Genomic DNA, 20,383 nt, shown 5'->3' with positions numbered 1-20,383 from the left:
ATAAACATCTCAAACATTATTTTAGTATGCAAACATTTATGCAGACAGAAGAAAGAACATTGGAAAGAACCACTGTTTGGAGGAAGTCACATTGGCAGGGACATACTGAGTTGCCCATTTGGAATTTCCATATCTGAAAGACAGATATTTTATTGTGTCCAGAGAAGGCAAATTTTTTTAAAAAAAATCCCTGATTTGCATCAGTAGTGCATCACACGGGATGAAGTGAGACAAGTAAAACTATGAGAGGCAGCTGATCACATGGGCACAATGTCATGGAAATATATTGAGTCATTTCACATAAGGCTGTTTGTTGTTTGAACGTCACCTGCCATTCCCCATAAATAATTAGTAGAACATCTTTTACATATTGCCCTGCCTGTTTTTCTCAGATTCGAATGAAAAAAAAAAAAAAAAAGCCCTTTCCAAGCTCGCCCTGGCTTTTGTTTCAGTCTACCCCATGTGTGAAGGGTAAGTTTTCATCCAGTGTTTACTGTTACTAGCTGAGCTTTTCAAGCACTTGATGAAAATTTCCTTTTTATTATTAACTGCATTAATCACTAATACTACACTTCCATCTCTCATGGGTATTATTTGTCCATTTACATTGCCATGAACAATATATGACCAGTGCTTGGAGTTTGATAATAAGATATACTGTAATACTCTTTATTTTAGTGTTTTTTAGTCATGTGTCAACACTTTCTAAGACACTAATTTAGATTGAGTTAATGAGTTAAACATCTATCTTTTGGCTTTAAGTGTAATCTTGTGTTGGTGTAAGTTGTCTGTGGGGTCAGAAAGGTCACTGCATCACCAAGGATTTACCCCAGCAACAACCTCTTTCATTCAATAAGGCCAGCGAACGGGGGCATCTTACAATGATATCATCTTACTGGTAACACTGGGATATTGTCTGTGGCCAACTCCCAGTGGCCCACTTTGGTAGTTATACAGAATTGCAGGTATGCAGGAAATCTTCACACTTAAGAAGGAGGTTTACATATTCTAGGACGTGCTTGTGTGACTTCTCTGGACTGATATAAGGATTAGAATCATAACCATATCACATATATGAACAAAAAACCCTTTGCTTGATATGTTTTTTGTGTGTTCGATATGCGTGAGCTCCCCAAGGCTCAGGTGTAACAAATACAAGCCTCAACTCAAAAGGTATTGGGTTTCTACCTGGTAGAGTCTGGCTGGCTTTTTTCAGCTTCTGTTACCAAGCTGCTCTCATCACTAATTTATGTTTTCTTTGCTGCAAAGCTTTGAGTGGCTGGTTGGTTGGATGGTTGGTCAGCTAAACGGTCGGGGAGGACAGTGTTTTTCTCTCTTTCTGAGCAGTGCACCACCAGGGCTCCTAGGGGAGGACCCAGCTTAAGTTGGGGCTGATGCAGACCGGAGAGGCTATGAGCCCGCAGGACTCCAAGGCAGCAGGGGCCGAGGCCACGGAGGAGCAGAAGGCCCAGAACCAGAGCCAGAGTCAGGGGTGTCCGGAGCCCACAGCGCCTCCGCTCCCTCCCCCTTCACCGCCACCAGCAGGGCCACCAGAATACCCCAGACCTAAGCTCATCTTCCACACCCAGCTGGCTCATGGGAGTCCCACAGGCCGTATTCATGGATTCACTAATGTCAAGGAGCTGTATGCCAAGATCGCAGAAGTGTTCAACATCTCCCCCTCAGAGGTACAACTACACTTGGCTATGGATGCAATAAAATAATAAAGTGACATGTTCAGTTGTGGAAACACATTTTTAAAAACAACCATTTGGTTGTTTTTTTTTAACCAGTAGAAATTCAGGACTATCAGGCTAGTTGTGAACAGGTGTTAGGTTTCCATTCTCTGCTTCTTCTTTTTTTTCCATGAAGCGCAACGATCATTTACTACTTACTGTCAGCCAGCATGTGTATTGGTTTGCACCTTGACCAGGACCAATAGCGGAAAGAAATAACCATATAAGGACTTCTTATCAGTTAACAAACATCTAACGTGACAGGCTACAGTTATAGAGTCCTAAAAAAAACAAAACAACAACAACAGGAGGAAATAATTTTATTTTGAAAGGTGATTAACCCACAAAGTAGGGTAGACAAAAAGATATTGTGTGCTTAGTCACTCATAGGAATATAACACTGCGCCTGTTTTTATGAATAGAACTGAATACCTATTTTTTCTAACTGGAAAAGTAGTCATTCTCAGTAAATTCTAAAAGAAATATTTGACACATTAGATAGTTGTTAAAGCTCGTGTAGACTTAAAAACGTATTAGAGCACAGTCATGTAAAGTATCACAATTTGAGTAGATAATATAACTTACAGTATATATATTTTCTTTTCCCTCACAATAATTAATAGACAACTAAATAGCTCACTTGTAGCTTTGTAGATTACCAAATTGTTGCTTGCAATTAGGTTACAGAAGAATCTGCTCATAAAGCCTGTAATCCTTGAGTTGAGACCTTGACTGGGAACCTTTGGAAGGCCTGGATGGAGCAGTCTGTTACGGCCCTGAGTGCTAAACATGGTAAAAGGCAAATTATTTTAAGATGGCCATTTAGATTAAATTCAGCCAGAGCAGGTGTTAATAGACGCAACAAAGAAAGAGTAGGAGGAAACAGTAAAACAAAACAAAAAAACAACATAATTAATAAAGATATACACAAATGATTTGCACCAGTACACATATATAAACTGAAAAGACTTGAATGCAGCATTTGCTGCTATTTTTGCTTCATTCCATAGCTGATTGAACACACTTGGCAATAGAACATCACTCTTCAACTCTGGCCCTATCAGCTAGTTATCAGCTATAAAGGCCAACCATGAAGGCTTTCAGCATAACTGATAGATATAAACGTAAGATTAAGCCAAGGAGACCAAGTTACATTTCATAGTAAATGACCTTGACGTTCTTGTTGGGCACCCGCCAACCATGACTGTGACACATGCAATCACATGAAAAAACATGCTGCACGCAATGTTCAACCTTGTTAAAGTAACCTTTGACATGCAATATCTGTTTTAGAAGGAAACAATCAACTGATCCTCACTAACACAAAATATGCGATTACTTTAGATAAGTGTTAAAATCATTCCCTTAGTATAATTTTTACTTTATCTTTTTGTTCTATTTACATTGATTTACAATACTAATAATGTATAATGAAATACATTTACATAGTCTGATATTACAAACACAGCCCTGCAACTCAGAAGATCAAGCTGTAAAAAGTAACCTGTAGCTGTAGAATATATTGCAAACACTTCCCCATCTGAAGTTGTCAGCCATGTCATGTCACATCCAAGAATTCAGCAACAAATAAACATACAAACAACAACAAAAAGCTGCTTACTAAGTGAGGAAATAATACAGATTCATGAATTACCTTGCAACAAATACATCAACAAATACGTCTTTTTTTAATGTGAAATATATTTGGTCAGGGTAGACTGCAAAAGAACAAACACTCTCCCTGCTATACAGAGAGACTTTATGATTAAATGTTACTAGTTTATTTACTTTAACAACATGCACTGTATAACTGCCTAAAATCCAATTGCATGCAGACAGTGAAAAGTGTCCTTGAGCTCAGATGGAATCAATAGCAATAGCATAGAGTTATTGTAAAGCCAGGTATCAGAGAAGACTTTGGACGACAGTAAGACGTTTGCCAAGGCAGTTATTATGAAAAAAGAAAAAAGTCAACGCAAGTTATCTCGAATGTCTGTTTATGAAAGAAAACTGAACTTTGACATCTGCTCGCACAGTTTGCGAAAGCTCAAGTTCTCAAATAATCATGGACAAGATATTCTACATTCAAAGGTTCAGTCACACAGTTTTAAACATACTCGTTTAAAACACAATTGTTTCAATGCATGGGTGACGTTAAAAAGGCGATCTTGAGAGCTTTTTTTTTTTTTAGAAAAGGATTTGGATCTGTAGTGTGAATCAGCAACAAGTATGGTTGTGTGATCTTGTAAAGCAGAAGGAAAAAACGTGTATTACTACTCAACCTGCATGTATGTTGTGGCTTAATAGTTTTGTATGAAGTTGAAACTTTTAAATGAAGTTTCTTAATCATTCACCGCTGGATGTGCTGCAGATATCGCACTCATAGCTGAAAACAACATGACCACAAATTCAGCTAAGCTTATTATTTGGCTCTACTGCCCTCTGCTGTCTAATGTATGTACAGCACAGCTTGATAAATTTCGATGCGGTCCATTTGCTTTTGTAATAAAACAAGAGGAAGTTAATGAAAGAACAAGAGAGGCTGCAGGGTTACAGTTTTATGGTCATGCATTCAGTGGCAATTAGATTTTAATACCAACAAATGTGCTTAAATCAGTCCAGTATTAGAAATAATAGAAATAATACTATTAACACATGCTTAGAGATCAGTCCCATAGCTTATTAATTTTTGTGAGTCTTTATACTGGCTACAGGCCTTGCTTGACTCACTTTTTCACTTTACTTTACCTAATATATATATATATATATATATATATATATATATATATATATATATATATATATATATATATATATATATATATATATTCCTTCTCCTCAGATCCTGTTCTGCACTCTCAACTCTCATAAAGTGGACATGCAGAAACTACTGGGGGGACAGATTGGACTGGAGGACTTCATCTTTGCCCATGTAAGAGGGGAGACCAAAGAGGTGGAAGTGACAAAGACAGAAGATGCACTGGGTCTCACGATCACAGACAACGGGGCTGGCTATGCTTTCATCAAGGTGGATGAGAAGTTGTTGTTTTGTTTTGTTTTTTTACCAATTGCTGCAACATTTTGAGTTTTTTGTGATGATTAATAAGACAAACAGAGCAGAAACTCCACTCTTCAGCTGGTCATTGCTACCTTACAGTAAGAGGCCACAGAGGTGTTCGAAAAGATAAAACCAAGGACATTTTTAGGACGTCATTAAAGTTAGATAAATCCACTTTTCTGAGAAACTTTAACAATCTAACCAGAATAAAAGTCAAACAAATTAAAATCCAATTTCCTTTTTTTGGTCATATTGCAATAATAAAAATATGTCATTGTAAAATCTGTAATGATTACACTAGTTGTAATATGTCAATGCAATGTGCTTTCTCCCCCCCCAAAAAGCTGATAACTCACATCATAGTCATATACTGTATTTAGTCAAATCTTTGTCTTTCAGAGGATAAAGGAAGGCAGCACCATCGACCAGCTGAAGACAGTATGTGTTGGAGATCACATCGAGGCCATCAATGACCAGAGCATTGTAGGGTGTCGGCACTACGAGGTTGCAAAGATGCTAAAAGAGCAACCGAGAGGCGTACCCTTCACTCTTCGACTTGTGGGACCCAAGAAAGCCTTTGGTAAGTAGAACATGGTGGATATTTGTTTTAATTTAATTGTAAATTTAGACTTTAATATGGGTGTTTTGACTTGAACTCGCTTAGAGCCTTAGATGACACTGGGTCTGCACACAAAAACTATTAAAATTCAGTAGTTTTAAAAATATTCATACTAAAAGTGTCAGTACTATTACTTCCTGGCCTTTGCATTCACTCACTGACCTACATTAAAGTTTATGTATAGTTATGTGATTCAGTAAGAACCAGCAGGGTTCCTGGTGCTAAAACAATGGGAAAAAACTGTGATTTATAGCATGGCATGGCTATTTAATATTGTAAGCACACCAACTTCCCCTGGTACAACAGCCCACAGAAAGTGGACACTAATAGCTTATTGCCACCCTGCCTGACATTGTCCTCAGCTGTTGATGGGGTTAGTATTCCTCAGATGTTTTTCATAACTCATCAGCAAAAACAGAAAGAGGATGCAGGGATATTTCACTGGCAGTCTGCCAGTGGGCCTTGAACTCCCGTTAAACTTTCCAGCCACAGTTAATTGATCGGTGTTACAGTAGTCAGCTGCAATGACCATGTGTGAAATATAAATTAAGAATGCAGACAAATATAAATGAATTCACTTTGTGTTCATAGACTGAGCCTATAATACTGCAGACAAATATAAACTAATAATGTTTTGCCTTCTCAGTTTTTATTTCTCTTTGTAAAACAACTGTCGTCTCACTTACTGAGTAAAATTTAATGCACATATCTAATAAAAAAAAGGCTGTGAATGATTTTTACAGTTGTTGTTGTTAACCCTGGGGAACAATTAATCACAAATCTCAAAAAGGAATACTGGAAACACCATTTAGACAGGAACACGTGCATCACTTGCATGGAGGCAGACATTTATTTTTCTGTCCTTACGGTCTAATTCTCACTTTAAGCAGCACAACACTATCTGCAGTTATTGTAGTAGGGTCTCTACCTTACAAACTAAAGCACCTTGAGGTGACTACTGTTGTGCCTTGGTGATAAATGCATAACACTGAATTAATTGAATCCTTAATCTGTTAAAGGTCTAGAGTATATTTCACCAAAACCGGGTGTTAGGTTGAAATTGTTAAATGTTGTCATTGTGTTACTTAAATTTGTAAGTCTTGGTTCAAACTGTATAATCAAAGACATTCCTTTGTTTCTAACCCCCTCCCCAGCCTGTTGAATGGTGGGGGAGGCTGTAGTGTTTTATTATAGGCACATCCTAGGTGAAGGTTCTGTTTTCTTGTTTAGTAAACTTCCTGCCTTTATGACCCTTTGGTGAGCAGGTGGTCACACAAATGCACACACTCACGGGCACACACACACACACACACACACACACACACACACACACACACACACACACACACACACACACACACACACACACACACATTCTCGCACATGCATACACACAAATACAAGGGCCCGACACACCACGGGGTTGTTACAATGGGTGGTGCCTGTGTAAACTGTAACTGTATTCAATAAAAAGGCTGCAAGGAAGGCTGTTTATTTGAAGTTGGCTAGGAAACAGGTGAGGAGCGTTCAGCTCTAAGAGCCTGGTTCTGACCAGCCTCCCTTGCTAGCAAGTAAAATCGATTGATTGCTGTTCGTCTTACTTCGTTAAGTCTCTAAACCAGCGGGGCCTGTGGAAGCACAGACCCAACACCGGGCTCCATCCCTACCTAATCCTAAACCTAAAAGGGCTTCAGCTCTGTCCCAGGTCAGGGACAAGTTGCTGCTTCAAGTGGAGGACTAAGTATCTCAGGGTCTTGTTCACAAGTGAGGGGAGCGGGGAGGAGGAGATAGACAAGATAGACAAGCAACAGACAAACTGGTGCTGCAGCTGCAGTGATGGATGCTGTGCCAGTCTGTTGGTGAAAAGAAAACAGAGCATAAAAGCGAAACTCTTGATTTACCGGTCAATCTACGTCTGTACCCTCACCTAAGGTCATGAGTTTGGGTAGTGACTGAAAGAACAAGATCGCGGATACAAGTGGTGGAAATGAACTGGGTGGCCTGTCCCTTAGAGATTTGGTGGGGAGTTTGGTCATTCGGGAGGGGTTGAGAGTCAGGGGTGCTTCCAGAATTTTTTCATAGGGGTAGCAATATGGGGACCACTAAAAATATAACCCCCAAAACAGTTAATGTTTCAGTGCATAATGGGGTGTCTTCCTTTGTGTCGTGCTCATGTTTATTAAAATTATTACCACCATAGGACTATCTTACTAGGAGTGCCACTAGGGGGCCAGCAAATTTTGGGGGGTGGCCAGTGCCCCCTGGTTTCCCCTTAGTTGCACCCTTGTCCAGAAAGGAGCAAGTTGAGGTGGTTATAGCATCTGATAAGGATGCCTCCTGGGCGCCTCCTAGGTGAGGTGTTCTGGGCATGTCCCAACTGGAGGAGGTCCCAGCGGCACACCCAGGACATGCTGGACAGATTACATTACTTGGCTGGCCTGAGAAAACCTTGGTGTTCCCCGCACAAGCTGGAGGAGGTGGCCAGGGATAGGGAGGGCTGGGCTTCTCTGCTTAGACTGCTGCCCCCATGACCCGGCCTTGGATAAGCAGAAGAAAATGGATAGATGGATGGATGGCAGTGCGCTCATGAGAACAGCCTTCTGAGTTACATTCCTAACCCCCTTGTCTCAAAAATATATAGTCAGCTTGTCAACGTTATGTGGACTGAATTGTTGTGTGAGAATTGTTCTGTGGGATCTGTTGCAAAGTAACAGCAAAACGTTCGAGAAAAAATGGAAAAAAGGAGCAAATGTCTTCTAATAAAGAGAAACTGATAGCAGACTCACGGCACGGCAGACTGCCATCTGCCTGGATGGTCTGGGCTTGGAGATGGGAAGGGAGAAAAGAAGACATAAACCATGCTAACACAGCGATAAAGAGTGAAGGGCGGGAGAGAGAGAAAAGACATAGCAGCTCATTTTTCACACTCTTGCAGAGTCACTGCCAAAGAAATTAAGTAAAGTAAATGTTTGATCCAAATGTACATGTTGTGCTTTCACTGTTTTATAGAGCTCAAAAGGTACTTTTATTTACATTTCACTCAAATGTCTGCCAGGAAATAAAAAGAAGTGGTTAGCAGGTTCATCAGCTAATAGTGATTTGACAAGCCACCTTGTGCTGTATTTGCTTTTATGTCATGTTACAGTCTGACAAGCTTGTTTAAGCTGACATCAGCGGCACTGTGGTGCCTCTATGCTACACACATCAAATCTCTGTGCCTTTCAAACAGCAAAGGTCCTTAACAGCATGAAGTATCTCTTTATGAAAAATAGTTTACCTGTCAACAGTTCGGTGAGTTGTTGATTTATTGCATCCTCGTTACAATATATAGAGGAAACACCTTACTCTCCTTTCCTAAGTGAATCTGAGTGGTTTGGAGCCTCATTGTCCACCGCACGCTTATCAGACAGGAAACCAAATCCATGGTTAACTGGCTTACTTCCTGCAACAGATCGGTATCTCGTAACATGTTGTCACATCTCTGTTAACAGATATTCCAGTCATTTTGAGAATGCAATACACATCAAAATACTAGCATAGAATAAAGATGCATAATTATGATTGGAATGGATTACAACGTGGATTAGTTTGCTTTTGAAGCTGTCGTGTTATGTTGTTACTGTTTTGCAGCTATCTCTCATGGTCAATGAGGACATGACAATTTAGAACCCAAGCTGAGTGGCATCCCCATATCAAGCTCCTTTAATAAACCCGGCAACGTTCCAGTATATCACATTGTGCTTTCAGTCTCCACCTCTTTTGTATGTGTGTGTGAACTGTCACAGTGTGGTGTGACCCTCTGCATCACAGTGACAAGAGCAGAAACAAATCCCCTCATCTCACTGGGTAAATCTGTCAATCGGAAGTCTTTCTAGGTGTGTTGGCAACTAAATGACTTGATTTAAAAATGAAAACATGCTGCCAAATGGCATTTTGATGGATTCGATTGAAAGTAAGATGATAAAGTATACTCGAATCCTAAAATTGTAACACATGTTGGTTCTCATACTCACACACATAGAGTTTAAAGCTAAAGTTGTTTTTTGTTTTTGTGTGCATCATGAAGGTTTACTCAGTATTTGCAGAGTCTGTGGCTGGAGCTGCTGTATTACAAGGACAAAAAGTCACATAAAGTTCAGCTCCAATCAAGATGTGTCATATTTATCAATCATGTTTGACTCGCAGCAGGACAAAGATGCTACATACAGTAGTTGCTTCTGGAGTATCAGTTGTTTATACTGTTAGCATGACATAGCTGATGCTGATCTCTGACTTTACCCCTGAACTGTTATTTTCTCTTAGAAATTATTGAAATAACCAGATATGCATTTTAATGCAGACCTCAGGAGACATGGGCTCAAATGATTTCTCTGGGAAGTATTTAAGCATTGAGTTTAGTGTGTTAGTAGTGACCCTCAAGTGATCTGTTTTTCACATAGGGACAGGTAAGTTTGGATAGGTATTTTCCCCTATTACCTTCTAATAAGTAAAATAATAATTTAAAAGCACAATTTTGTAATTTTGATTGCGATCTGAAACATTTACAGTTTTTCTCAGTCGCTTTGGTGCTTTTCTCAGATCAAAATGAAAAATGAAAAGATCAAAATCTCAAAACCGTTAGTGCAACCTCCACAACATTTAGTAATTTGTGCACATCATAGTAGCAATTTCTCCTTCCTCTGAACAAATTGCAAATGCTCTTGGACACGTTTGAGTTGCTTTCATACAGTTTTCTGCCATCGACCACATTATCATTTGCTTATGTCATGTCAGTCAAAATAAACTATACTTTTGGATGCTAAATAGTCGTTCCCAATAAAACCAATAGTCTTTATTTCATTGCTTGAGTCATTACATTCAAAATTGGTGAATTAGTTTTCAAATGCTGTCAAAAAAATGTTATACCTTTTTTCCATTATTTTTTCCTGTCCCTGAAATTGAACAATTTCTCTCATGCCATAGTCCCTGAGAATGAGAGGGGTGGAGGTCAACTCAACAAGTATGTTGTTGTGTGGGATAATGTCCCTTTTCACTACTCACATCTGGTCAGACAGCGGTTTGCAGCACATGACAGAATGCCTGTTGAATATCTCCCTCCCTACTCCCCATTCCTTAATCCGATAGAGGAGTTTTTGTCTGCCTGGAGGTGGAAGGTTTGTGACCAGCATTCACAAATGGCCCTGCTAGCAGCCATGGATGCAGTATCTGTTGTGATGTAGATGGGAATATGTGGCCAGACAGACAGGAACGTCTGAATGTGCCAGAATGATTTACGTATGTTCATTTACAATATATACTGTTATATTGTTCACATTTGTGCACAGCTCTACCAAAAAGGGTGTTTCTCATGTTTATTCTAAATATGCGACTGTTGAGTATTTTTCTTTTGCACAATGTTGTAGAATTACAAACATCCTACACAGTAAAAATGTGAAACATACGTATTCAGTGTCTTGTACTCACTTACTTCCATAACTACAGGAATGTCTAACTCTACTGTAGATTTGATTGTACATGGCTGTGCAAAAAGTGTATAATGCTGTCTTGAGCATTTTCAGGTAGTGTCACCGAGTTCTGACCTTTTTTTTTGCATTGGAAGACAATGAGAGAATACTGTACACTGTCATAATGAAAACATGACAAAGCCATTTGATTATCTTGTTCATCAAGATGGTTCAAGACTTCTCATTTTGATGACACTGACAGTTTCATTGACATGAATACTTGTTTTTGAGGAATGGATTATTGATTTTGAGCAAGTGACCTGCTTTTGCAGGTTATCCACTAGGTTTTGCAGCTTGCACTAGTTGTTTTGAGAAATACACTAACTGCTGTGCAAATGTTAATAGTGATCAGAGATGGGCAGTAACGCGTTACTTGTAACGTGTTACTGTAATCCGATTACTTTTTTCAAGTAACGAGTAAAGTAAGGGATTACTATTGCAAAAACGGTAATTAGATTACTGTTACTTTCCCGTAGGAACGCTGCGTTACTGCGTTACTAAAACCGTGATTTTTTTGCGAGAACTCTCATGACAGTGACGTAAGCGAGTGCGACGTTCGTGACAACAGCTGTGTGCAGATCAACAATGGATCACATATCGACTGTGGGAGAGAGTATGAGCATGCAGCGTTTAAAGCGTGGAAGTACTGACCTTACTTTGAGTTTAATTCCATAAAAAGTGACAAAAACATTAGCGTCCATCGTGCGTGGGAAGAAAACTTCTTTTTGCAGCGAAAAAAACCCCTAAACTTCCAAGCAAGCACCGAGTGCGCAACGACGTAATGGGAAATTCACAGAGAAACTCGCGGATTCTACCACTGACCGCTGCGTCACACCTGCACCAGGGTAAACCTCCGTCTACGCCACTCCTGCTTTACAGGTGAAAATAGAGCAACAGGACCGCTAGTCTTTGATTTTATTTATTTTCTGCTGTGTTTTACTTGCATCTATTTGAAAGAGTGAGTGTAACAAAAAAAAATAAAAAATTATGTGCTGGAATGTGCAGAAAATAGGTTTAAATATTAAACAAATTTCTTCCAGTCAGAGAATGTTGCATATAATTAAATTTTTGCTTGATGCATAAAGTTAAAAGGTTAAAACTAATAAAACAAGTTTTAAAAGGGGACCTTTCCATTTGATTACATTTTGTATGATGGATTATGCAGAAAAAGTAGAATTGGGCTGAAAGATCTATTGCTTTATCACCTATTCAGGTTGTAAATCGTGTTTTAAAAAAGTAACTAAGTAACTAAGTAATTAATTACTTTGAAAATAAGTAATCAGTAAAGTAACGGGATTACTTTTTTGGGGAAGTAATCAGTAATTAGTTACTGACTACTTTTTTCAAGTAACTTGACCAACACTGATAGTGATGTGAGAAAAGCACCAAAGCGACTGAGAAAAACTGTAAGTATGAGAAATAAACAAAAAAGACTAAGAAATCAGGAAGGCAGGAAATTTAAAGTCCATGAATTTGTCTACTTCTCCAACAACTTTCCATAGTTGGAAATATTTGCAGAAAAACTCTTGTGTTTCAGCTCAGGTACCTTTTAATATTTTTAATCTTAAATCTCTTACTTTAGGAAAAGTCATTAAATTTCAGGCTAAAAAAAAATGAAAGAAATATTTTCTGCATTTTTAATGCTATCCAATGTCAAAATGGGTCAAATGTGACCTGAACAATATGTAAAGGTTAAATATGTTTAATTTTTTTTAAACAAAAGTATAAAAAAACACACTGACACTGACTTAATTCCAATTTTCTGTCAGTTATGGAGTCCCCAGTTCATCAACACTTTGCTATTAAAAAACAAACAAACTATATTCTGTAAAAATCAACAGACGAGGGTTATTTGAATGTAATTTTCTTTGTATGTGTGTTAGTGTTTCATTTATATTTCCATGAAATGATTGAAAACCATCATTAATCAGATCTGAACATTTTAGAATATCTCTCATAGGTTCAGGGCAGCATTTCGGTAAGATGAACACAGAATAATCAAGAATGTGTTGTTGTTTAAAATAAAATGGGGCTCAAAATTGCCCCACTGAGGGTTAAAGATATGCACAGCAATGCAGAGACAAATAAAAATACAAATCCATTTGAATTCACAGATGCCGGCAATGTTGCTTTTCAATTACTGTACAGTGCACAGATTATAATGATGCAGGTCTTAGCAAATGATTTGGGGTGAACGTTTTTAACACAAACACATTCATCAACTCAACAGCCAACAGTGACACTGGAAATACATTAGACAAGAACCTGCTAAAGATATCACACAAACAAGACTGACTCCAGCACAGTGGGCTAGAGTTCTTTTAGATTTTCACAGGATGCGATATCACTTCCAAATAAGGAATGGAAATCTTTAAGCATCGTTATAGTTGTCTTTCTTTTCCAAAAAACTGTGTTGACAGTGATGTGTTGGAAGGAACACATCAGCCTCTTGGGAAAAAAATCGAAGAATATATTCATAGTTTGCAAGAAGAAAAAAAATCAATGTTACACAATTAACATCATGCTACTTCTAACCAAATAAGCATTTGACGTTGATTAATGATTGTTGTTCTGCGTGTGTGATTAGACATGATTGGAATGAGGACTAGAGCGCCAAAGTCTAATGAGGGCAAGATGGTGAATGGGAAGGAAACCCTGCGACTAAGGTCCAAGGGTTCTGCTACAGTTCAGGAAGTGGTGAGTTTTACGTCCTGCCGGACAATGACTGATTACATTTTCAGATGTTCTCAGTGTGCGTTTACACACACACAGAGCTCATATAGAGCATTTTAAATAAGTAACTGAACTGTTTGACTCCACTCACACACAAACAAGCAAACGAAACTCTTTCACAGGAAGTGATCTTTATAAAAAAAATTATCATTTCCTCCCACACAAGTGTTTAATGGTTGAACCACCGATCATTTTGTTGACTGCCTTTTTCTAATTATGTCTCATGGTTTTCACACACTTGACACAGAGCTATAGCACCATATTAGTGCTTTTTAGTAATATTTTAAATATGTGGGCTTTAGAGTTTCAGTTTTTCATCAAATAAACCCTGTGGCAGTCATAAGAGACTAGAAAAAGAAGAGAGAACTAGTTGTGCATGTCTACACTTACGTACATGTCTTTCATCTGTAGAGCACGAAATAAACAAGACTGAGTGTGATCAGATTATTTGAGTGAGCAGAGTGCTTCTGCTCACTCATCTTGGAAATCTTGGAAATCATTTTCTTTATGCTGCATATTTTACATTATACTGATCTGGAATGAGATCAAACAGAATATATAAACATATTTACATGATTTCATAATAAGGATAATTACTCTATGGATTTTTAACATTAAGGACTTCATCATCCATAGATGCTCATATAGCTTTATAACAGTAAATTAAAAACAAAGTCCCTGACAAAGGAGCAATCCATGCTGTCTTAGATCCTCTGCCACCATGTTTATCATAGTATTGCACACTTTTGTTCATATGTTTTATGCCAGCAGAATGAATTTGAAGAACGAGCCACCAAAAAAGTGGATGACCTGTTGGAGAGCTACATGGGCATCAGAGACTTGGAGCTGGGTAAGACTTGCCAATTAACATTTTTGTCCTTAAAATAAATGTAATCTTCACTAGTTGATAGGAAAGAGCTGCTAGCAAGGGGTTTCTGTTCAGCATTATTTGGTGAAATCTGATGCAAAGAGGCTTCTGCATCACACTGTTCTGATCACTCCTATTAGTAATTAGACTTGGGAAAATATGATGCAAATTGGAACCATGCAACTTTTGTCTTACTGGTGAAACCAACACATTTCAAAGGGAGTGACTTTTACTTTGATAAGATAAGATAAGATAAGATAAGATAAGATAAGACCTTATTGATCCCACGATGGGGAAATTTTTGCGCCACCTCAGCTCAGGTACAGATATCAGAAGGAAATACAAAAATACAAATAAGTACAATCAATGAAAAAAGTAAGATAATACACTACATACAATGGTAGCATACACAGTATGTGATTATGGATATGGTTGGAAATATGCAAGACATAAACTATATAGCTTGACATAACTATTGTACCACTATTATTCCTATGTATAGACATATACACACACACATGTACACACTAAATATACATATGTATACATATACATACATATATACCTGCACGTCCATACACACCGGTGACCGTGGATGTTCACAGTGTCCAGTGACTTATGACATTGTGATTGAGGAGTATTAGAGTCTAACTGCTGTTGGGATGAATGATCTGCGAAAGCGCTCCTTCCTGCAGCGAGGGTGTTTCAGTCTCTGACTAAAGGAGCTGCTCAGCCCACTCACATACTCATGCAGTGGGTGATGTGGGTTGTTCACGATGGATGTCAGCTTTACTAACATCCTCCTCTCGCCAACCACCTCCACACTCCAGGGGACATCCCAGCACGGAGCTAGACCTCCGCACCAGTTTGTCAATCCTGCTCCTGTCCCTGTCCGTGCATCCACTCCCCCAGTTATATGATAGTCTCTGTTTCCAGTATGAATCCTTCTGATCACTACTTGTTGACTAGTTAGCAGACAAGTCAGCATCTTCCATGCAAATGTACTGGAAACAAAAGTAGCCACAGGTAAAGTTTTTGATGCTGGACCATGAGACTGCCAGCAACCACTTGGCAACCAGTTGTGGACTACAGGGAGTGCAGAATTATTAGGCAAGTTGTATTTTTGAGGAATAATTTTATTATTGAACAACAACCATGTTCTCAATGAACCCAAAAAACTCATTAATATCAAAGCTGAATGTTTTTGGAAGTAGTTTTTAGTTTGTTTTTAGTTTTAGCTATTTTAGGGGGATATCTGTGTGTGCAGGTGACTATTACTGTGCATAATTATTAGGCAACTTAACAAAAAACAAATATATACCCATTTCAATTATTTATTTTCACCAGTGACACCAATATAACATCTCCACATTCACAAATATACATTTCTGACATTCAAAAACAAAACAAAAACAAATCAGCGACCAATATAGCCACCTTTCTTTGCAAGGACACTCAAAAGCCTGCCATCCATGGATTCTGTCAGTGTTTTGATCTGTTCACCATCAACATTGCGTGCAGCAGCAACCACAGCCTCCCAGACACTGTTCAGAGAGGTGTACTTTTTCCCTCCTTGTAAATCTCACATTTGATGATGGACCACAGGTTCTCAATGGGGTTCAGATCAGGTGAACAAGGAGGCCATGTCATTAGTTTTTCTTCTTTTATACCCTTTCTTGCCAGCCACGCTGTGGAGTACTTGGACGCGTGTGATGGAGCATTGTCCTGCATGAAAATCATGTTTTTCTTGAAGGATGCAGACTTCTTCCTGTACCACTGCTTGAAGAAGGTGTCTTCCAGAAACTGGCAGTAGGACTGGGAGTTGAGCTTGACTCCATCCTTAACCCGAAAAGGCCCCACAAGCTCATCTTTGATGATACCAGCCCAAACCAGTACTCCACCTCCACCTTGCTGGCATCTGAGTCGGACTGGAGCTCTCTGCCCTTTACCAATCCAGCCACGGGCCCATCCATCTGGCCCATCAAGACTCACTCTCATTTCATCAGTCCATAAAACCTTAGAAAAACCAGTCTTGAGATATTTCTTGGCCCAGTCTTGACGTTTCAGCTTGTGTGTCTTGTTCAGTGGTGGTCGTCTTTCAGCCTTTCTTACCTTGGCCATGTCTCTGAATATTGCACACCTTGTGCTTTTGGGCACTCCAGTGATGTTGCAGCTCTGAAATATGGCCAAACTGGTGGCAAGTGGCATCGTGGCAGCTGCACGCTTGACTTTTCTCAGTTCATGGGCAGTTATTTTGCGCCTTGGTTTTTCCACACGCTTCTGGCCCTGTTGACTATTTTGAATGAAACGCTTGATTGTTCGATGATCACGCTTCAGAAGCTTTGCAATTTTGAGACTGCTGCATCCCTCTGCAAGATATCTCACTATTTTTGACTTTTCTGAGCCTGTCAAGTCCTTCTTTTGACCCATTTTGCCAAAGGAAAGGACGTTGCCTAATAATTATGCACACCTGATATAGGGTGTTGATGTCATTAGACCACACCCCTTCTCATTACAGAGATGCACATCACCTAATATGCTTAATTGGTAGTAGGCTTTCGAGCCTATACAGCTTGGAGTAAGACAACATGCATGAAGAGGATGATGTGGACAAAATACTCATTTGCCTAATAATTCTGTACACCCTGTATACAGTTTTATTTAGCAACCAAGGGGTCACTGACCGGTCAATAGGTCTGTGTGAATGGGAAATTTACAATTAATTTCACAATGATTGTTAGCAACTCCTAGCAACCACTCATAACCGGTCAGGGAATACACAGTTTTCCTTAATGAATGGATGGTTGCTAACTGGCCTCTAGCCCTGTATCTAGCCCTGTATTAATGGGGCATGGGCAGGGAAGGATCGAGTCCCTGACAAATGTAGAAACATAAAGGAACAAGCCATCAGGAGTTTGTTTTTACTCTTCCCAGTAACTCAATGTAAACAATGTTTAACCATATTTATTGTTTAATTTGACACAATTTTGAAGGATTTAGAATTTGGTGCTTTTATGGAGGAGAAGAAAAATGACAAAAATATCTTGTCTAGATGTGCACATGTTCTCAGCTGAAGGACTTTGCTCAGTTGTCAGGGAGAGTTAATACTTGTCATTTCATGCTCAGCTGAGCAACCTAGAGCTAGAGATGGCCATAAAGGCTAAAAGCTCCTGAAAAGAAAAACATTAAGTGGACCTTTTTATTTAGTCAGGGTTAATAATGGTAGAAATTGGCAACATCACTTGCTTTCATCCTTACTAAATATCACAAGAACTGCACAAGGATGAATAATGAGCAAGAATTGCGTTGAGAAGTTGAGAGTGATAGGAAATTGCCCTTTCCCAGACTCTCAAAGCCAGTGGCCTGATGTTGCATGAACCTCATCTAAAATAGGGCAATGATTTCTTACCCTGCTCTTCGCCCTGTTGTTTGCTTGGATCTCCTCCTAAAAAAATATGTTTAGTTTCTTTTTCTTTTCTTTTTTTGAGAAAACCTGCATTAAAAAAGGGATGATATTTCAACACACATCGACATTCATGAATACACATCATTCCAGAGACAAGCCAATACCCGTGTTACTGTCTGCTTTTGTAAAATTAAACAGAATTGCAGTCTGAGTGTTTCTTGAGAAAAATGCTTGCACATTTTGTTTTTTTTACTTGGTGCCCCACGGCTTAAAGATTACAAGGTTACACCAGAATAACTGTAGATAAGAATTAGTAAATTATATATGTACATTCCTGTGTCCCATTTTCTCTGCAGCAACCACCATTGTGGAAGCGGGCAAAGACAAGAAGAACCCCGATGACTTTGCCGAGGCACTGGATTCAGTTCTGGGGGATTTTGCATTCCCTGATGTTTTTTTGTTTGATGTATGGGGAGCTATTGGAGATGTCAAAAATGGCAGAATCTAGATGTTTGTTGTACACATATGAGAGAAGAAGAGCTCTGTTCTCTGGTATATCAAGCTGCAAAAAGGTAAAACGTAGAAGTGCGTAAATATTGCCTTCCAGTCCCTATATTCATTTTGAATCACTTGCAATCATGGCCGCACTGTGATATTGTTTGAGAAATGGAATATTGCTAATTTGTGCATAACAGATTCTTAATGTTCTACTAAACTGGACTGTCAAATCTTTACAAGAAATACAATGCACAGTAATCTGCAGAGTAGTTTTTAATGCATTTGGCTAAATGAATAATCAGAAATTACTAATTCATCATCATTAGAAAGCTGTGATTGAATGTTTAATTAAAAAGAGATGCATTTAATAGAGGTCTTGACGTCTGCCACCAGGGTGCAACGGTATGTTATGAAACTGCAAGAGTTGGAATCAGCTGAGGAATCCAGAAAAAGCAGTTAGCACCAGTAAGTCTGTTTCACTTTGAAAGGAATTGCTGCGAAAACAGGAAAGAAACATTTACAGGACATTCAATCTTTCTCTCAGTTAATAACAACTAATATAAGGTAAATAAAAATGTGTGTTTTGGATTTTACCAAGTGTTCCAGAAAAAGGCATTGCAGCTTTAAATATTCTCAGTCTTGCAGTAGGTGACTGACCTGACTTGAACTTACAAAAAAAAGTAAAATAAAATAAAATAAAAAATAATCAAAGCTGTCATCTAAAAACTGAATACCAGGGGAGCAATCTAAATGTTCCTGCTCTGCAATACCTGTAGATTCCCACATGTGGAAACTGCTGTCAAACTCCATATTCGAACCATAAGCACCCACAGTCAAAAAGAAATCAAAAAAATATTTTGGTGGATTCTTGTGCTTGTATGTAAACTCTTACTCTTAGTTTTCCTTAAAAAATGGAAAGAATTTCTTGTGGTTGTTGAGAAAAGGAAAATGTTACATATTCATTAACATTGTACCATGTTTCACTGAGGGAGCCTTCAGTCTGTTTAAAAAAAGAGAGAGAGCAAATATACTATAGCAGTTTGTTGCAGCATTTCATTATCACTGCTCTTAGTTTCAGTGTGTAGATCTCGCTTTGTGTTTCTGCATTGGTTAGTATATCCAGTAAAAAAAAGGAAGCATTAACTTAACACTGGAGTGGCATATTTTTTTCTGCCTTACCATTTTGCATACATAAGTAAAAAACCGAATGGCTAAATTTAAATGGTTTGACCTATTACATGGTTTGAGCAATATCAGTACTCTTCTTTGTGTTGCTACTTGACTGCATTTCTGTATGGGAAGTAAAATGGTTAAATATTTAACAGCAACAAATATTTCTGTTTTATTGAGCCTTTATTTACGTGAACAATCAACATTTACTCCTCACTGTCATGGGAGAACTTTTATGGGATAAAAAAAAACTGTTGTGGAAGACTGGTTGAGTTGATTGACATTACAGTGTGCATTACTTTATGTGCATGATGAGTGTAAAAATTGCTCTCTTCACAAAAAATATTCTCAGTCCACATCAACTTTAAAGCTTAGCCTTGAGATCTCAAAGAGGCAGAAGATTTTATAACAATCAAAATAAAATACAATAACGTTCTCCAAATTTAAACTCTAGACAGTGTACTTGTTTAGGTTATCTAATTGTAGTTTATCTAGATGTTTAGGATGCACTGTAATTCCTCCACTAACTGAGTCCTGCTTTTTAAAGGGTGAGTTCATTCAAATTATAAATCTTCACACATGCATTTTCATACTTACTCCCACTTACACTTAACCATACTTCGGCACAATACATCATTTTTAATTAACACCTTCCATTCAGTTGAGCAGCACTTGTGCATTTTAATGGATGGTATACCAAAATAAAACAAATTTATATCTAAGTGACTACATGCCAGTATTTGTTAGGGACAATAAAGAGATGATTTCTGGAGATCATGAGAACGACATAC

The 20,383-nt window shown here is 38.4% G+C and overlaps 1 protein-coding gene across 2 annotated transcripts; it reads left to right on the top strand.

Annotated features, from left to right (window-relative positions):
• Window positions 1–1,394: 1,394 nt before the first annotated feature.
• On the top strand, window positions 1,395–18,432 carry gipc3 (GIPC PDZ domain containing family, member 3). 2 transcript variants are annotated; one of them, XM_085372629.1, is made up of 6 exons: window positions 1,395–1,688; window positions 4,579–4,764; window positions 5,194–5,374; window positions 13,505–13,614; window positions 14,422–14,500; window positions 18,281–18,432. In XM_085372629.1, the coding sequence occupies exons 1-6, from the start codon at window positions 1,395–1,397 to the stop codon at window positions 18,430–18,432; spliced, it is 1,002 nt and encodes a 333-aa protein (XP_085228755.1). The 2 variants fall into 2 exon arrangements, with proteins under 2 accessions (XP_085228755.1, XP_085228754.1); XM_085372628.1 differs by having other exon boundaries at window positions 14,419–14,500.
• Window positions 18,433–20,383: the final 1,951 nt, after the last annotated feature.

Source organism: Diplotaxodon limnothrissa, linkage group LG15 (genome assembly GCF_057381915.1).
Source record: "Diplotaxodon limnothrissa isolate DT_005_m linkage group LG15, D_limnothrissa_male_GT1.1, whole genome shotgun sequence".
Taxonomy (NCBI): domain Eukaryota; kingdom Metazoa; phylum Chordata; class Actinopteri; order Cichliformes; family Cichlidae; genus Diplotaxodon; species Diplotaxodon limnothrissa.
This window is presented reverse-complemented; position numbering and strand designations above follow the sequence as displayed.